Source organism: Maylandia zebra, linkage group LG9 (genome assembly GCF_041146795.1).
Source record: "Maylandia zebra isolate NMK-2024a linkage group LG9, Mzebra_GT3a, whole genome shotgun sequence".
NCBI classification, from domain to species: Eukaryota; Metazoa; Chordata; class Actinopteri; order Cichliformes; family Cichlidae; genus Maylandia; species Maylandia zebra.
In genome coordinates, this window is record NC_135175.1 from 9,971,140 (window position 1) to 9,987,339 (window position 16,200).

The 16,200-nt window shown below is 41.8% G+C and overlaps 2 protein-coding genes across 2 annotated transcripts; one reads left to right on the forward strand and one right to left on the reverse strand.

Moving 5' to 3' along the window:
* Positions 1-126: 126 nt before the first annotated feature.
* On the forward strand, positions 127-8,305 carry LOC112434231 (TIMELESS-interacting protein-like). Its single transcript, XM_076887983.1, has 8 exons — positions 127-399; positions 1,566-1,713; positions 2,172-2,262; positions 3,451-3,526; positions 3,835-3,957; positions 4,044-4,107; positions 4,890-5,102; positions 7,857-8,305. Exons 2-8 carry the CDS (start codon positions 1,578-1,580, stop codon positions 8,099-8,101), a joined length of 948 nt encoding a protein of 315 aa, XP_076744098.1. The 5' UTR covers positions 127-399; positions 1,566-1,577; the 3' UTR covers positions 8,102-8,305.
* Positions 8,306-8,589: 284 nt separating this feature from the next.
* On the reverse strand, positions 8,590-15,749 carry LOC143420552 (DIS3-like exonuclease 1). The gene is made up of 7 exons (XM_076888744.1): positions 15,709-15,749; positions 14,253-14,516; positions 12,916-13,070; positions 12,562-12,740; positions 12,326-12,471; positions 11,491-11,662; positions 8,590-9,922 (listed from the first exon to the last, which is right to left on the reverse strand). Exons 1-7 carry the CDS (start codon positions 15,747-15,749, stop codon positions 9,605-9,607), a joined length of 1,275 nt encoding a protein of 424 aa, XP_076744859.1. The 3' UTR covers positions 8,590-9,604.
* Between the last annotated feature and the right edge of the window lie 451 nt (positions 15,750-16,200).

Sequence of the window (16,200 nt, forward strand, 5' to 3'; positions counted from 1 at the left end):
GACGCAGGAATAAGTAGCAGGATTTAAGAGTGTAATAACGGACTGAAACAGAAGATGGCAGCACTGCATGTACAAGGATGCCAGCTGCTGTTAAACCCCGAAGAAGAAGAAGAAGAAGAAGAAGAAGAAGAAGCAGCTGTGTCCCAGAATTCATAGCGCGGCCCAGCTCAGTTTCCAACAATGGCGGCAGCTAGTTAGTTTTAATATTACTCTTATTATTCTTTCTGGGTCACAAAATAAACGTTTAACATATTTTCAGCCGAGAATGTAGCTGTGTAAACCTCAAATATCGGCTCAGTTTATCAGGACACCACATATTTTCAAAAGCGCTCCGACGTTTTCAGAGTCGTCTGTTACCCACTAGCTCGATAGCTAGCCGGGGGCTAGGTCACTAGCACGGTGAGAACACCAGACTCCAGGCAAATTGTTTTCAAACCCACCGCCGTCTTTCGCTACTCAGGTTAAATATATATGAGTCACTTAGATAAATTAAAAATGTTGTTGTTTGGCTTTTTTTTTTTTTAGTATTTTATTTGTTCCTGAGTAAATCGGTTTGTCTGAGATTAAAGTTATAGTTTTTACACAGCTGAATAAACGTCAAGCAGACAGCTGATTATCAGAAGTGTGAGATGCTGGAGAATATACTCCGTTGTCCTGTTATATTTTAGATAGCAAGGAGTTTATTAAACTTCACCGAAACAATCTGCAAATTTCATTAAAATTGAATAAACTATCATCTTGTCTTTATTTTTAGTTAGCACCTTAAAAGCTTAAAGCTATAAGCTAATGATAGTTATATAAGAGCATATGCTGCATGGTGCAATAAGCTGTAGTTTTACGTCCAGTGGATGATGATCTGATTAGTCGACTAATCGCATAAATAATCGGTGACTAGTCGACTATCAAAATAATCGTTTGTGGCAGCCCTAGTTGTGTCACATCATTTTGGCTCAAGAGTTTACTTTATTGCTATGTTTGTTTTTTGCTATTTTATTACTACATTTGTATTGTGCAGCACTTCGGTCTGCCAGGTGTGTTTTTAAAGTGCTATATAAATGATGATGACGATGATGCTTACGGAACAGCTGAAAGACTTTAAAACAAACCTGTTACTTTAATGATATTTCTGTGGTACTACAGAGTCCAAAAGAAGTATCGCAGTAATAATTCATCCAAATTGTAACTTTTAAATGTCATTATCAGCCCAAAGGTTCACAACCAGTTCATCCCTGATAGAATGTAAATATATACAAATCTATAAATTGTATTATGTATATAACTGTGAAACAAACATAATGGACCATTAATGTATCATAATAGTACATTTCTGAATTTGGGGTATAATTCCAGGTGGGATGAGTGTCTGTACAGCTCCTCCTGTTGATGTAAAAAAAGAAAAAAGTAAATGCCAGTTTTTTTTAGGTTTTCATGTTGATGTTGTAACACAGTAAAGAATTACTCTTACAGAAATAAATGTCATTTTTTCAACTTGCAGTTAAATTCATGTAACTTAATGCTGATGCTGTTGACGACTGGGGCTCACACGTCTTTTACTTTGTCTCCAGGACCGACTCACCATGGTTGACCCACAGGAAAATAGCCCGCAGGACATTCCTGACTATGACGGCATAGAGGATGAAGCTTTCCCCCCACTCCCACCACCACACTCCCCAGGCCGGGGAGGCCAGGAGGAAGGAGACCCTTTTGCAGATGGTAGATGCTGCTGTGCTCTTACAGGATTACTATGAGGTCTTTAAGATGTGATGATTCAGAACTTTGTATTTTAAATTCATGGTTTAATGAAGAATCATAGAAAAATAAGATTCAGGAAAAAAGGCTAATGTGGGAGAAATACAACCTCTCATAGTCCTTCCACAAAGCTTTTTGGAACAGCTTGATAATAATGAATTTGTTAGTTCAGCCTAGAATTAACAAATGCATGAACTGGTTTTTCAGCATCTCTCTGAGACTGGATGTTTCTAACAATAACAACACACATGTTTTTGTTTGCGTGAGCAAATGAAACCTATCAGATACTGTTCAAACCAGCACATTTCTTCTGTAACCTCCAGTCTATAATTTGTCTGGATTTAAAGATAAGCTTGAAGTTTGCCACGCTGCCAACAGAATGAGTTAGAAACACATCCTGTTGTCATGTGTTTTCAATGCAGGAGATGAAGGTGAGGTATCACAGCTGGCTGATGTCCCTACTGCTAAAAGGAGAGGCGTGAAGAGACCCCAACCCAAGCTGGACTCCCACAGGTAGCAAAGACATTTATATCACGACAGAGGGTTGAAATGCATTAAAATGCGCATTTAAATAGGAATTTGATGTCATCTTGTGTGAGCTGGGACACAAGGAGGCCAAAATCATTGATTGACGTGTGCAGACTGTCAGTGTTGCAGCCAGGTTGAACACGAGTCTGTGACTGCACTGGTTTTTATCACCGTTTCACTAATAATCGTGCACAGAGGCTCAGAGACACACTGACACACAGAGTTGTTGCAAATGTTTGAAAACGTAAGTTTGTGGAAAGAACTTTGCACAAAAAAAGTGATGTGATATTATCTGAGTGGCGACACCTGTCGTTTCGCAGAGTACTGCAGCGTCTTCTTACGCTTTAGCGGCGGGTACAAATGACTGCATCTGTGTGATGATGGTGCAGCTTCACTCTGCCAGTCATTTAAAGAAGAAAGACTCTAATACCATTGTTGTTTTCATCATTTGGATGGGCAAAATTCCCAGACTGAAAATTGTCAGAGCGTTGGAGACATCCCTGGATGTGTGTGAGAAAGATGTTTCCAGTCTCTGTACACCTATAGTGTGAACCTGGTTAGTATTGCCAACCATAAGTCAGGCTCGTTCCCAGTAGTCTCCCAGTGGGTGTTCCAGTGGCACTCCTCTGTTACTGTTCTGTTCACAATGTTCCTGGACAGAACTAAGTTATACTAAATCAAAGGATGTTAAATAAGCTTTTAAGTAAGAATGTCGATTATACTTAGGATAAAACTTGCAAGCTGTATTAAAGAAAAACATAGATTTTCATTTGATAAAATATTCAAATTAATTGCAACTTTGCTATAAATATATATATATATAGCAATTTTTTATTTTTTATTTTTAGATGGAGAAATTTGACTATTTCTCATTATACTGCCTTATGTACAAACAGGTAGGAAAAGAAAGGTTGTGGGCACCCTGAAAACCAAACACCCTACCCCCCCCCCAACAAGCTACTGCCTTCTGAACATGGTACATCTGAAGGCACTGACATTTCCATTCAGAGGGTCTGTCTGTGTTGGCCCTGTGACAGGCTGGCGACCTGGCTGCTGGGATGGGCTTCAGCCATCCACGATCCTGAATTGGATAAGCCAAATACGCCTGGATGTGCTGCTAACCCTGCTTGTAATCCATTAATGGTTTAACTTAGTCTTAATATTTTTTCCCAGGCTGATATCAGATCGAGGGCTTCCAGCTCTGGGCACTCTCTTTGACAATATCCAGTTCAAAGGCAAAGGACACGAGGTAGGATATGATAACATCTGTCCCACCAATTACCAGATGTGAATGAACATTGGTTTTTGAGCTAAATCTGTTTGGCCTGTCAGCTTTTAATTAGATGTCCTAAATTTGGTTTGAGACTAAAAGGTCAAAAGTTGCCCTTTCTGTCGTGGTCAAAAATGAGTGAGGGGAACCAGAGGTTGGTTTACCAAATTAAGATGTCTTTTGTTCCAATGACTGGAAGTCATTTTTTAGTGGGAAGAAGAAGCGTCCTATCACACACAGCCCTCTTTCATATCACTACTCGCTGTTTTTGATGTTTGCCCCATTAGGCTGCAGACCTGCGGCTGCTGATGCAGAAGATGGAGAACTGGGCCCACAGGTTGTACCCCAAATTGCAATTTGAAGATTTTATTGACAAAGTGGAAAGGCTCGGCAGCAAAAAGGAAGTGCAGGTGAGAGGAAGCAGTAGAATATTTCCTGCAAGCGTGTGGGATTCCTAATGTTCAGAATTTGTAATTTTTTACTCATTCTTCTATAGACATGTCTTAAACGAATACGACTGGACATGCCCCTGACACATGAAGATTTTACAAGTACAGATGGTAAGAAGAAAAATCATTACTGATGGGGATACGGTGGACTAGGGCTGTGAGATATGACCAAAGTCTCATCTCCCGATATAAGAATTCTATCGTCCGATAACGATATAAATCACAGAAATGTAACATTTTCTGTCAATTCTGTGAATCTCGACTTGCGTGAAGTGTTTCCAGCTGCGCGTCATGTAGCTGGAGTCGAGTGTTTTAACCGATGCATGAAACGACACATTTTTAGACAGAAGTTGTAACGGCGCCGTTTTCTTTGTGAGTATTTATTACACGGCGTGCTGCGGGGGAAAGCCTGTTCTAACGTTTGAGTCTAAGGTTTATTTTTTAGCACCTGGCGGCTCTGTTTTACTTCTCATCCGTAAACACTCTGCTCTTTCACGTGATTCCGTTTATTTTGAAAAGCCTCAACAGGATCTTGAGCTTTATTCTGAAAGGTTTATGTGGAACATAAACAAGCGGACACGCGATGGTTTTACCGTCGTTGTTGCTAACGACAACGCATAAAAACAGGCGCTTGTCCGTCCGTAGTGTGGTTATATATAAGAGAAAGAGAGAACTTTACTACAGTGACATCAGAACCATGAAGAAATATTGCCGTAAACAGTTTATTTTGCGACACCACGAAACAAACGATAGCGTAAAATGAAATAGACGTTTTTGTATATATCGTTGTATCGAACAGCCCTACGGTGGATTCACACCTGCAGGTGCACATAGGAAATACTTGCCATATTCCACAGGACTTAATTATCAGCACTGCTTGAAATTGTGTTCAGGTGCTGGTGACGAAGAGGTACAACGTGAACTGGAAACATTTGGGGATCCTGATCTGTTCAGCAGAGAGAGTTTTATTAATGCTCCCCAAGGGCAGATTGCCGAAGCCCTCGCTCCCCCACCTACTCCCTCTCTGACCGAAGAGCAGCAGAAACGTATTGAGCTGAACAGACAGCGGGCCCTGGAAAAGAGGCGCGCACGCCAGCAGCAAATTGGTAAGAATGGCAAAAATGTATCATACAGCTGGGACACAATATAACAGAAATAATTAATGATTCTGCTACAAAACATCCAGCGAAGGTTCATAAGGATCATCTAGCTTCATTGGTGTATTAACTTTATATGAAAATACAAAAAGCAAAACATTGAATGTACAGTATATTGCCAAAAGTGTTTGCTCATCTGCCCCCACACTCATATGAACTCGAGTGACATCCCATTCACGACGTCCGCCTGTGCAGCTATATCAGCTTCAACTCTTCTGGGAGTGTTTATGGGAGTTTATGACCATTTGTAAGGTCAGACACTGATGTTGAAGGCCTGGCTCCAAATCTCTGCTCTCATTCATCCCAGTGGTGTTCTGGTCAGGACTCCCATGCCAGAGTTCATGTCTTTGTGGACCTTGCTTTGTGCACTGGTGCCCAGTCATGCTGGAACAGGAAGAAGCCATCCCCAAACTGTTCCCTTAAAGTCGGGAGCCAAAATGTCTTTGCATGCTGAAGCATTAAGAGTTCCTTTCACTGGAACGAAGAGACTGAGCCCAACTTCTGAAAAACAACCCCGCACCGAAATCCCCCTGCCACCAAACCTGGAGCTCTGTTGTCCTGGCAACTGCTAAATTGACTTGTCTATCGGCTTTCCAGATTGAGAACTGTGATCCGTCGCTCCATAGACTGCATCTCTCCTGTTCTAGAGTCCAGTGGCGGCGTGCTTTACACCGCTGTGTCCCATTGCTTTGCGTTGCACTCTGTGATGTAAGGCTTGGACTACAGCTGCTCGGCCATGGAAATGGATTCCACGAAGCTCTCTGTGCACTGTTCTTTAGCTAATCTGGAGACCACGTGAAGTTTGGAGCGATGGACTCCACAGAAAATTAGCAACCTCTGTGCGCCTCAGTATCCACTGACCCCCACTCTGGGATTTTACGTGATCCACCACTTGATGGCTGAGTTGCTGTCGTTCCCAAACACTTCCACTTAGTAGCAGCAGTCTGCATGCCTAGGTGCTTGATTCTATACAGCTGTGGAAGTTACTGGATCACCTGAATTCAATGATTTGGATGATGGGTGGTGAGTGAATACTCCTTACAATATAGTGAAGTGGATCTAGTGTATATATCCACCAGAAACCCTGAAGGTCGAGTGACGAGTTCCCGTATTGCACAGTTCGTCCAAACCACCAGAGATTCCTCACATTAGTGTGGAGTTTGGTAATAAGAGGCAAAGCATGTAGAAAACATTGATTTCTTTACTGCCTGTCTGATGTCAGCTTCAATTAGGCGTAGTATTTTTGTTTTTGCCTTACACTTGTGATCCAAACTGTTTTTACTTCCTCTTTAGTTAAAGCGGAGCCAGCTGTCTGCGATCTATTGTCTACAAATCTTTAACAGTGACATTAAATCGTTCTTCAGGGTCCTCATTTACCGCAGAAATGATGTAATGTGATTTAAATGAGACCCATAGAAAAGAAAATGACCTGTTGATCGGTCTCTATTATGAGCCTTCACCCATAAAAATGTGTTTACAGTTTATAACTTACTGTACATGGTGTTATTAGCACAAACACTTTAAAGCTGATCATTTAGGACTGTAACAATAATCCAGAGAGCAATGTAGTCAAACATCTCACAGTTAGTTTTATTGGGAATGAACTTTGACCTGTTAGGCCCCCAGGGCTTTTCTGAGCTTCCTGCTCGAAAATGAAGAGGCCAAAATAAATGGAGTATTTCTCTGCAATTACAAACTCTGTGTAAACAGTCTTGGTATCAAAATAAAGCTAACGCTTGTGAGCTGTCATCAGAGGGGTAAATATTACTGCAGATGTTACTATGTCAAAGTTACTGGGACTCAAACATAGAAAAAAATGATTATTTCCCTCACCTAATTTTTAAAAGTATTTTATAGCTTATATGCTATAAAATATACTTTGGGTCACATTTAACTCCAGAAAATCATAAATCAAAATATGGATGTTACCTGTCCACAGATTCATGGTGATGTAACTGCTCTTTTAACTGTTTGGTGTTTGTAGAAATGGTTTACAGCTGAGATTCAGAGGCTTCTGTGGACACTCATGTCTGCACTTATATTTCTGACCTCGTGTTATAACCGATTAAATGTGATCTCCTCTCTTTTCCCCCATTTTTGGTGGTGTGGGTGCTTAACTAGTTAAAGTACCAAACATCTGTCTCCTGTTGTTGTGTCACGTAGGAAAGAAGCATCAATATCTGATGAGCAGACTTGTTCATTTGTGCAGATTTCTTCTTTTGTGTGGTTGTTTTTTCCAAGTGGAGATGAGCATCTCTAACAAGTTGATTTGTTCACATTTGCACATCTGCATTTTTGAGAGAAATGAGTTTTTTGAGTTTGTGCACTATATGCATATAAGACAACCATTTCCTTTTTCAGTATTTTTGTGTGGTGCATTTTTCTCTGTTTTAACAAAAGAGGAACAAAGAACATTTAAGTCAACCTAAGACGATTTGTTTTAATTTTTACATGGTCTTACTGAGGTGATGCAAAGTGGAACATGCAAACTGTTTTTTTGGTAATGTGCTGGAAAAGCTTGATAATGGACCTTGAAAGTGCTTAAAGTGCTTAAATTTGACCCTGAACAATGAGTTTGAACCCTGCAGTTTACAGTTTCATTTTTCATTATCTCAGCTTTGCCTGTCTTTTATAAATCGTAGTAGACTGAGTGTGTCTGTGTTGACTGAAACCATCACTGTTTCTAATTCTCAACCCTTTCAGGCCCTTCAGCCTCTCAGACTGCTGACATGTTAGGAGACAAACCTCCAGCTGCATCCTCACCAAATGTCATCAAAGGTTCTACTGATGGAGATGAAACTGTAGAAGATCCTGACCTCGAGCCTTCCAACAACACCTCCACGCAACAAACCAGCCCGCTTCCCCCCAAAGACTCTGAGCCCGCTGAGGCTGAGACCGGCCTCAGCCCTGAGCAACAGCTCAGCAACGACTGTGTAGAGGGGGATTAAAGTTCACGTGCAGCAGTTTCTGCTGAAAAGCTTTGGCAGTGAGCAGATTTAAAGGTTTCCCAATGTTCGTGCCTGCTCATTCGAGTAATGTTGTGCATTTCTGGTGGTTTATATCTTGAGCACATGTTCCTACTGTGACGTCAGCTTTGGGTTAGCAAAGACATTTATAATCAATGGAAATAAATGTTTTTCTTATTTTTAAAAGTCCAAATCCTAAACGTATTTACCATGTGTTGGTATCTGTTACAGAAAAATATTTGAACTGATCCACAGTTCCTGCTCTGATGCATCTTCTTTCTCCAGTTTCACTATTGGCAGAATTTTGGTTGCAAACATGTTTCTATAAAAGGCCTCTGTGTGTGTGTAGTATGTGAGCTGTCAACTGACCATCACCCTCTTCCAAGCATTAAGTGCTCGTTCAATTATGAACAGTTCTTTCTTAAGCTACTGCAGGGACATGAAACGCAACACGATGAAGTGGCTCCATCTGCGCTAATGAAAACACCATTTTTAATTACAGGCCACTGCACACATATTGAAATAGTTATGTACAGTTCATATTTCTGTTGGTAGTTCTAGAAAACAATCTTAAAATCCACAAACCAAAAAACGCTTCTGATTATTTACCAGTTCAAACAATAAAAATGTCCTTGGTGTTGGTGTCTTCTATACAGGCTCTTGATATACAAACTATAAGATAAATACATCCTAGTTTTATACATCACTTCCAACACAACCAACCTCAGGTGTATTTCATTACTCTACGGGTTTATTTTAAAGTCTGCTAATGAGTGACATGAAGTTTTATCAGTCCGGTGACCTGTCCAGGGCGTATCCTGCCTCTCACCCTATGACAGCTGGGACAGATTCCAGGACGTGCAGAAGAAAATGGACGAGTGGACATTTTATCATCTCCAGAACAATACTCGTGCTGGGTTTTGTATGAAGTGGTCACAGGTAGTACAATATGTGTGAACTCACCAAAAATGGTTCTATAACACAAGACATTTAATTTACACAAGACATTGATCCCACCAGTGAGATATTGAGATCACTGGTGCTGAGAGAAAAGCCTTTTGTTACCAGACTTCTTTAACCTGCTGCAGTTGACTAGTTTCCTGCAGGATTGAACCACATTTGCAGTGAGTACTAGGTCTTGTCAAAGTAACTGCTGACACTTCACTGGCATTAACACGTTCCCTATCCTCCTTACAACTAAGTTTAACTTGATGTGATTTTAAAAACTAACTTTTACAAAACGTATCCACTGATTCGGTTTGACTCTGGTTTCTAAAAAGATGGCGGGACATGTTTTTACTTAATATTGTGTTTGCTTTCCTGTGACTTCACACACTCGTGTGGTTTGTCCACACACAATCTGGAGCTACAAGAATGACCTGGATGACTCAGCACGAGTGATCTTCAATGATCACCGTTCTGTTAGCGCACAGCGTGCAGTTCTCACAAGTGTCTGCTTGGAGGTAAAGCTGGGCTACAGCGTTTCTATGCTGTTGTTGCCGGGAGGCGTGAAGCCCTTTCCAGATCCATCAGAGCCAACTCTCTGATTTCTTCCAGAATAGAGTACAGACTGGGAGTTTTGCTCTGACGAAACTCTCTTTCCTCTTTGGAGAGTTTGGGGCGCCGGGCTGTCTTCTCCTGAGCCAGCGCCTCTTCATTCTGACGCACCACCTCTTTGACCAGCTGACTGCGGCCCTGAGGGCTGGGCTGCTGGGACTTGGCACTGTGGTGAGGCTTGTTGCTGATGACCTCGAGGTTTAGACGGTCAGCGTGGCAAGTTGAAGAGTGGACAGAAATACGAACCTGAAGAGAGCAGAGAACGTAAGTCACAGTATTCCTCAGTTCGATCACTACACAGTAATGGCACCTACTGAAAATAGTCTAATGGAATGCTATGCAAAGACAGGCCCACTTAAGGTTTGTGACGTAATATATAACAGCAGTCCTCTCAGCACTGTGCGCAGCGTCACAGCTAAGTAGACAGTGGTGTAGAGTGGAGAAGTTTCCGACTGTGCCACAATTTTGTTCATAAATAGGATAAATTGGATACGTATGTTACACACACGTATCCAATGTAACAAACGTTCATCCATCCGTACACGAACTTTCTTTACTGTGCTTTCTAACATTCACACGACGTGGAGACTGGAGCAGAGGGGGAGAAAAACATTCATTAACACTGTGACCTCGGTCAAGTGTCACAGTGAGGTTGTTGTTTTGTTGATTTGTTTGTTGAATATCATCATCATCTCTTTGTTTGATATGATCATAGCTTGACAGCAGTCAATGCTGTGGTGGACAACTTGTGTTTGGGCTAATGTTTCTTTCTATCTTGTTTTGGCCACATGTGTCATCCATCATCATCCATCAGTAAGCTATGTTGTTAGCATTGCCTTTGCCCTTTGACATTTATGACCCCAGGATAAGTCCATGAAAGAAAGAAAAGATGTTGATAACAGTGGAAGCAGCAGTACTCTGTCACTTTTTCATGTCTTAAAGCCAAAGATGTGAGAATAACACACCGTTACTTCAGTTTCTTTTTGTTAGCTAACCTTAGGGTAATGTTTCCTGCTCTTTTTGCTTAAATCACATGCACTTATTCCTCACAATCATCGTGTGTAACATGCCTGAACTTAATATAACTTGACGCCAGTGATGGGCAGCAACGCATAATTAGATTACTTTTTTCAAGTAACGAGTAAAGTAAGGGATTACTGTTGCAAAAAAGGTAATTAGATTACTGTTACTGTCCCGTAAACACGCTGCTCTACTGTGTTACTAAACCGTGAGTTTGTTTGCAAGAGTGTCTCATGACAATGACATAAGTGCATGCGACGTTTGTGGTAACAAACGTGTGCAGAGCAACAATGGATCATTTATCGAGTGCGAGAGAGAGAGTGCGACCGTGCAGCGTTTAAAGGCGTTTATGTGAAAACAATTACCGCCCACTGTCATTTTTTATCTCCCTTTACAAAAAGGTTTGTGTAGAAACGCCACAAACTGGAAGCATTACATTTCTTGTCTTGGAGGAGAGCCTCCCCCCCCCCACACTTATGTTTTTGTTTTCATATAATATTTAAAAACAATAAACTGAATAACTTTAAATGATTTATTTTCAGGAATCATTTTCGTCTCATTCATCTTACTGACGTTTTGTTACCTTGAGATTAGCTAACAAAGCAGCAACCACACAACACTTTATCACAACAAGATCATAAAACGTCTCTTAATGTTGGACCACAAAAGATCCAGTAGTCGTATGAACCTGTGATTCATATACACTCATGCATATATATTTGGAATCGTCGCCTTTAGGCGCTGCATTGCTGGAAACCTTCTAAAATGATTGATTAGCGTTTTCTGTGACTTACGGTGATGTGGTCAAACAGTTTGAAGGTGGAGGTGCCACAGCTGGAGGTGGTGGTAATGCGGTCCGGGTATTTTCGCACAGTGCCACCCTGCCAATCACAGCTGCCGTCCTGTCCCGCTACCACCACCAGGCCCTCTTTGTTCTTCAGATACACAGGCCCCCTCACACCATACCTGTGAACAACATGGCTGTGGTCAGAGGCAGCCTTACTTACTCAGTGATATTACTCAACCTGCTTTGCGCCCTGTGATTTTAATCATTACATGGATTCTACAGCCTTCTCAAAATGACCACAGGTTACATTTTAATAAACTGTTAATATTGCATATCCCTGTAACACCACAAGCATGGAGAACACTGATGTTATTAAATTACACTTTCCTTGCAATAAACAAGCAGCAACCTCCAGAGGTTAGCTAAGCTAACGTAGAAGTGCCACAAACACAAGGCTGGCTCCAAAGCACCGTCCCTCCCCACAGACTCAACTTCAGCAATGCAATTAACTTATTTAAAGCCTGGTAGAGAAAAGATTCGGGGTTTTAGCCGATTTTCCCTGCTCACAATAAATGTTTAAGGAATTAGTTTAGTAAATTTATACAATTTAAAACTCATTTTGAGGTTTTTTAAGAGAAAATAAAACTAGCGTGTATACTGTTAAATATACATTGATTAGCGTGCAATTACATCTTCCAACAAATTCATTCATTGTCATAAACTTTGAATTCGTCTATTAAAAATACACGAGTGGTTGGCCGTCTGTGAGCTGCTGTACAGCTCCATTAAACAAAGGAAAAGAAGAAGACTGCAGAACAAAACACAGGACTGAAGGTTCTTACTCTGGGATAAACACCAAGACACCGTTGTCTCGAATGGAGTAGACAACAGCGTCAGCCACACAGCACGGGTCTGTCTGAGGGTCTCGTTCTCTGAAAAACAGACACTGAAACAGTGCTGTGGATCGCATTTGGGCTGCCTGTGCTGCCTGCAAATGAAACACAGACGTCAGCACAGCTTCTGTTAATAGAGTAAGAGGTGAATCATTGAAAAACACAAACAATAAAACACCCCTGACCCTGTTCTTGCTGTTGACATGGTGAGCCATTTCCTCCACTTCTTTGTTACTGGCTGGTGCTTTACCAGATACAACGCCCCTCTGCATGTGCAGGGCTGCGGTAAGAAGGCGGTGCACGACAATGTCTGCGTACCGACGGATGGGTGAGGTAAAGTGTGTGTAGCGATCCAGAGCCAGACCTACGACAACGAAGCAAATATCAGCACGTTAGCCTTCTTTCTAGTTCTCAGTCGAATAATTCTTCACAAACAACAGACGTTGGACAAGTGTGTGCAGACGTGTGATGGATGGACTGACCCACAGTCACACTGAAACTCTAGTGCAGCCAATAAAAGCTGTGCAGCGGTATCGTACCATAATGGTAGTATTGGTCTTGAGGATGAGCACCAGTGGAGAAGTACAGAGCCTGTGACATAGCAGTGGTGGCCATCATTCTGAACAACCTGTTCACCAAGGGGTCCTGTGGGTCCACAGCTCGGTCCAGTGAGGCAGCTAAAGCCTTGTTGGACCTGAAGGAACAGAGCCAGAAACCAGGGATGAGTGAGGCCTCTCATCTCAGCAGTCAGTGACACAAAGCTACTTGCATCACCATGTCTCTTGTCCTGGGACCGGTTCTGCTGTTGGTTTAACCCCCCCCCCCACAATCCTCCAACCGCACATTCATATTTTGTTTTCAAACTCCATTGCAGTTCATTCCACGCCTCAGATCCTCAGACCTTTTGTAAACAGTTAAACAAATAAAAGTTAACTGTAATAGATTACAGGTTGTAATTAAATAAATCACTGCCTCTTTTAAAAAACAGAAAAACAAACCATCTTTAATTATTTGAGTTGTTTGTTTTGTTCCCGTGTGAGAATATTCAACACTGCTCTCTGTGCAAAACGGGTTTAAAAGCATAAACAGCTGTGGGATCCTGTTTGTCCGGGATTTGAACCGGGGAACAAACTGCGGCAGGATCAGCGTTGTGCCGAGGTCGGCATCGCCGACAGCATGTGTTCCCCCTGCGTGGCGAGCGTTCGCTGGGCACGGAGTGTGGATCCAGGTTACGCCGCCTCCATTACAAACAGTCAGACGTGGAAGTAGTGATGTTTTAGTTTTGTAAAAAAGTGAAACCTGAGTGTCGTTACATTACCATTCAGTTTAAGGGTTACAACAGAAAATGAAATATTTATTGTCCTCTCGTGGTATCAGACGGGATTATTTTAACAAACGAAGGACATTTTGCCTGATAATTATATTTATCCTGTAACTTTACTGTGTAAAGAGCTAAAACCTCCAAAGTTTCAGGAGTAGTTAGTCGTTATAAGAAGTGTTTGTGAACTGAAAATCAAGAATGTGGGATCCTGTTTGTCCGTGATTTGGACAGCCCAGCGTGTGCTCCCGACGCAGGGGAAACTAATTCTGTCGGGGAGACCGACCTTGCCACGACAGCTGTTGTGAAGCTGAAGCCAAAGGCAAGATATGCTTCATCATATGTTCTAGTCTTTGGTTTGGAAGCATATTTGGCTTCAACCTCAACCTGAGCTGAAGGAACATGTCTTCTTCTTGTCTGACTGCTCATGTGACACCTGAGTGTGTCCCCGTGTTATCAAACATTTCAGGTTCACACACTTGTGTGTCTGAACATGATGTGCGTTGGACTACAATATGCATTTCCTCAGTTTCTATACTGAACAGTCAAAAACATTACCTGGTGTCAATGGTGAAACCTTTGGCCTTTGCAGTGTCCACCAGCTGGTTGAATAGCTCCTGTTGTGGTGGTGGGTGACACCTTAGAAGGGCCTGGTTGGGGAAAGCTTCCTGGATCTTGCGGGCCACCCAGTGGTTGGCGTAAATCATGCACTCTGCCACGGTCTCATGGACCTCCAGGGGCTGACGAGGGACCAGGGCCGTAATGTTCCTCTCCTCATCCAGCTGGGCACCCACCTGAAAAGGGAAAATGCTTCTAACGTGACTTCAATGAAAAAGAATATGAAAATGCATCAGTGGGCCACATTTTACTACAGTTTACTTTAACTCAGTTGAACATGCACCATTCCACCGGAACAAATGCTGCACGGAGAACCAAATGTGAATGAATCTCAACCTGAAAACAGTCTACTGTCTTTCCTACGTTCAGCTCTCTATCATACCAGTAAGAACACATATCCCTAACAGGCACACAGCTCTGCTCATGGGCACAGAAACTCCACCGATCTGCTGTTCATGCTTTTTGTTTATAGTGGACAGCCAATCAGAGTTTAAGTTAGCTCAAAGGAAATGTGCCTTAAAGAGAGAACAAAACTTTTCTCAGACTAAGGATGAACTGAGGGGACCCAAAGCACTTCAGCAGGAACCAAAAGAAGCCAGAAAGTTTGGATTTGAACACAGTTTTGGCCGTTTTATATAATAGATCAAGATGAAACATCTGTTGTCCTTATCCTTCAGGACAACAGATGTTTCACCAGCGGTCAATAATCCAGCTTTGTCAAGATAAGAACTTGATTTTTGGGTGGCAGCTCAATCATTAAACACACTTTTAGAAATATATTGGTTTTTCCACTATCCCAGAAGCAACCCGAGAGAATCATTTTTACTTCATATCAATATTCTGTGTGCGTACAGCCATAACAGGAATGCAATAACTGAATAATAAATAAATCCAAGACATCCTATTAGAGAGCATCTTATAGAACAACAGGAATTGTCCATATGAGGTTTTAACAGATGGCCGACCAGCCGCTGTAGATAAATGGCTGTGATCTAATGTGAAAACTGTCAGTGGTTTCACAGTGGAGTGCTTGGTTTCTTTATTCCAATATTCTCACTGAAATGACTTTCTGATAAAATGTTTTCTGCTGAGGAACGTGTTCTGCTTAGACGCCTGATTTTAAAAATAACGTCTCTATTAGACCGTACTATAATTTATTATCGATGAAAAGAAATATATGGTATCCATCTGTAATTCTGTAAATAACACAGCAAAAAACCAAACTAAACATAAAGACCTGGAAGACTCCTGCGTCTAAATTCATTCAGTTATTGTACTGAGTCCTGAACATGTTAGAAATATGGTATCTTCAACACATCAGTGGAGAATCTGTTCCAGGAGTTCAAGCGAGGCTTCTTCCTGGTGTGTGAGCAGGATTTGGTGAGGCTGTTTCGACCAGAGGAGCTGCAGGGAGTGCTGGTCGGCCAGGACGTGCATGACTGGGAAAAGTTCAAACAGGTACAGTCAGCCAAACAGACACAGGCTGTAGTTTCACAGCTGTCCTGTAGCACAATAACTGTGTACTGCATACTGTCAAAAGCATTCAGTCGGCTGCTTTAACACAAATATGAACTTGTGTCACATCTCAGTCTTAATCCAGACTTTTGTATGATAGTATAATATAATAGTCAGCCCACCCTTCGCAGCTATAACTGCTTCCACTCTTCTGGAAAAGCTTTCCACAAGGTTTAGGTGTGTTTATGGGAATTTTTTGACTATTCTTCCAGAGGTGCATTTGTGGTGTCAGACACTGACGTTGGAGGAGAAGGCCTGGCTCACAGTTGCTGCTCTAATTCATCCCAAAGATGTTCTATCTGGTTGAGGTCAGGACTCTGTGCAGGCTAGTCCAGTTCTTCTACACCAAACTCACTCATCCATGTCTTTATGG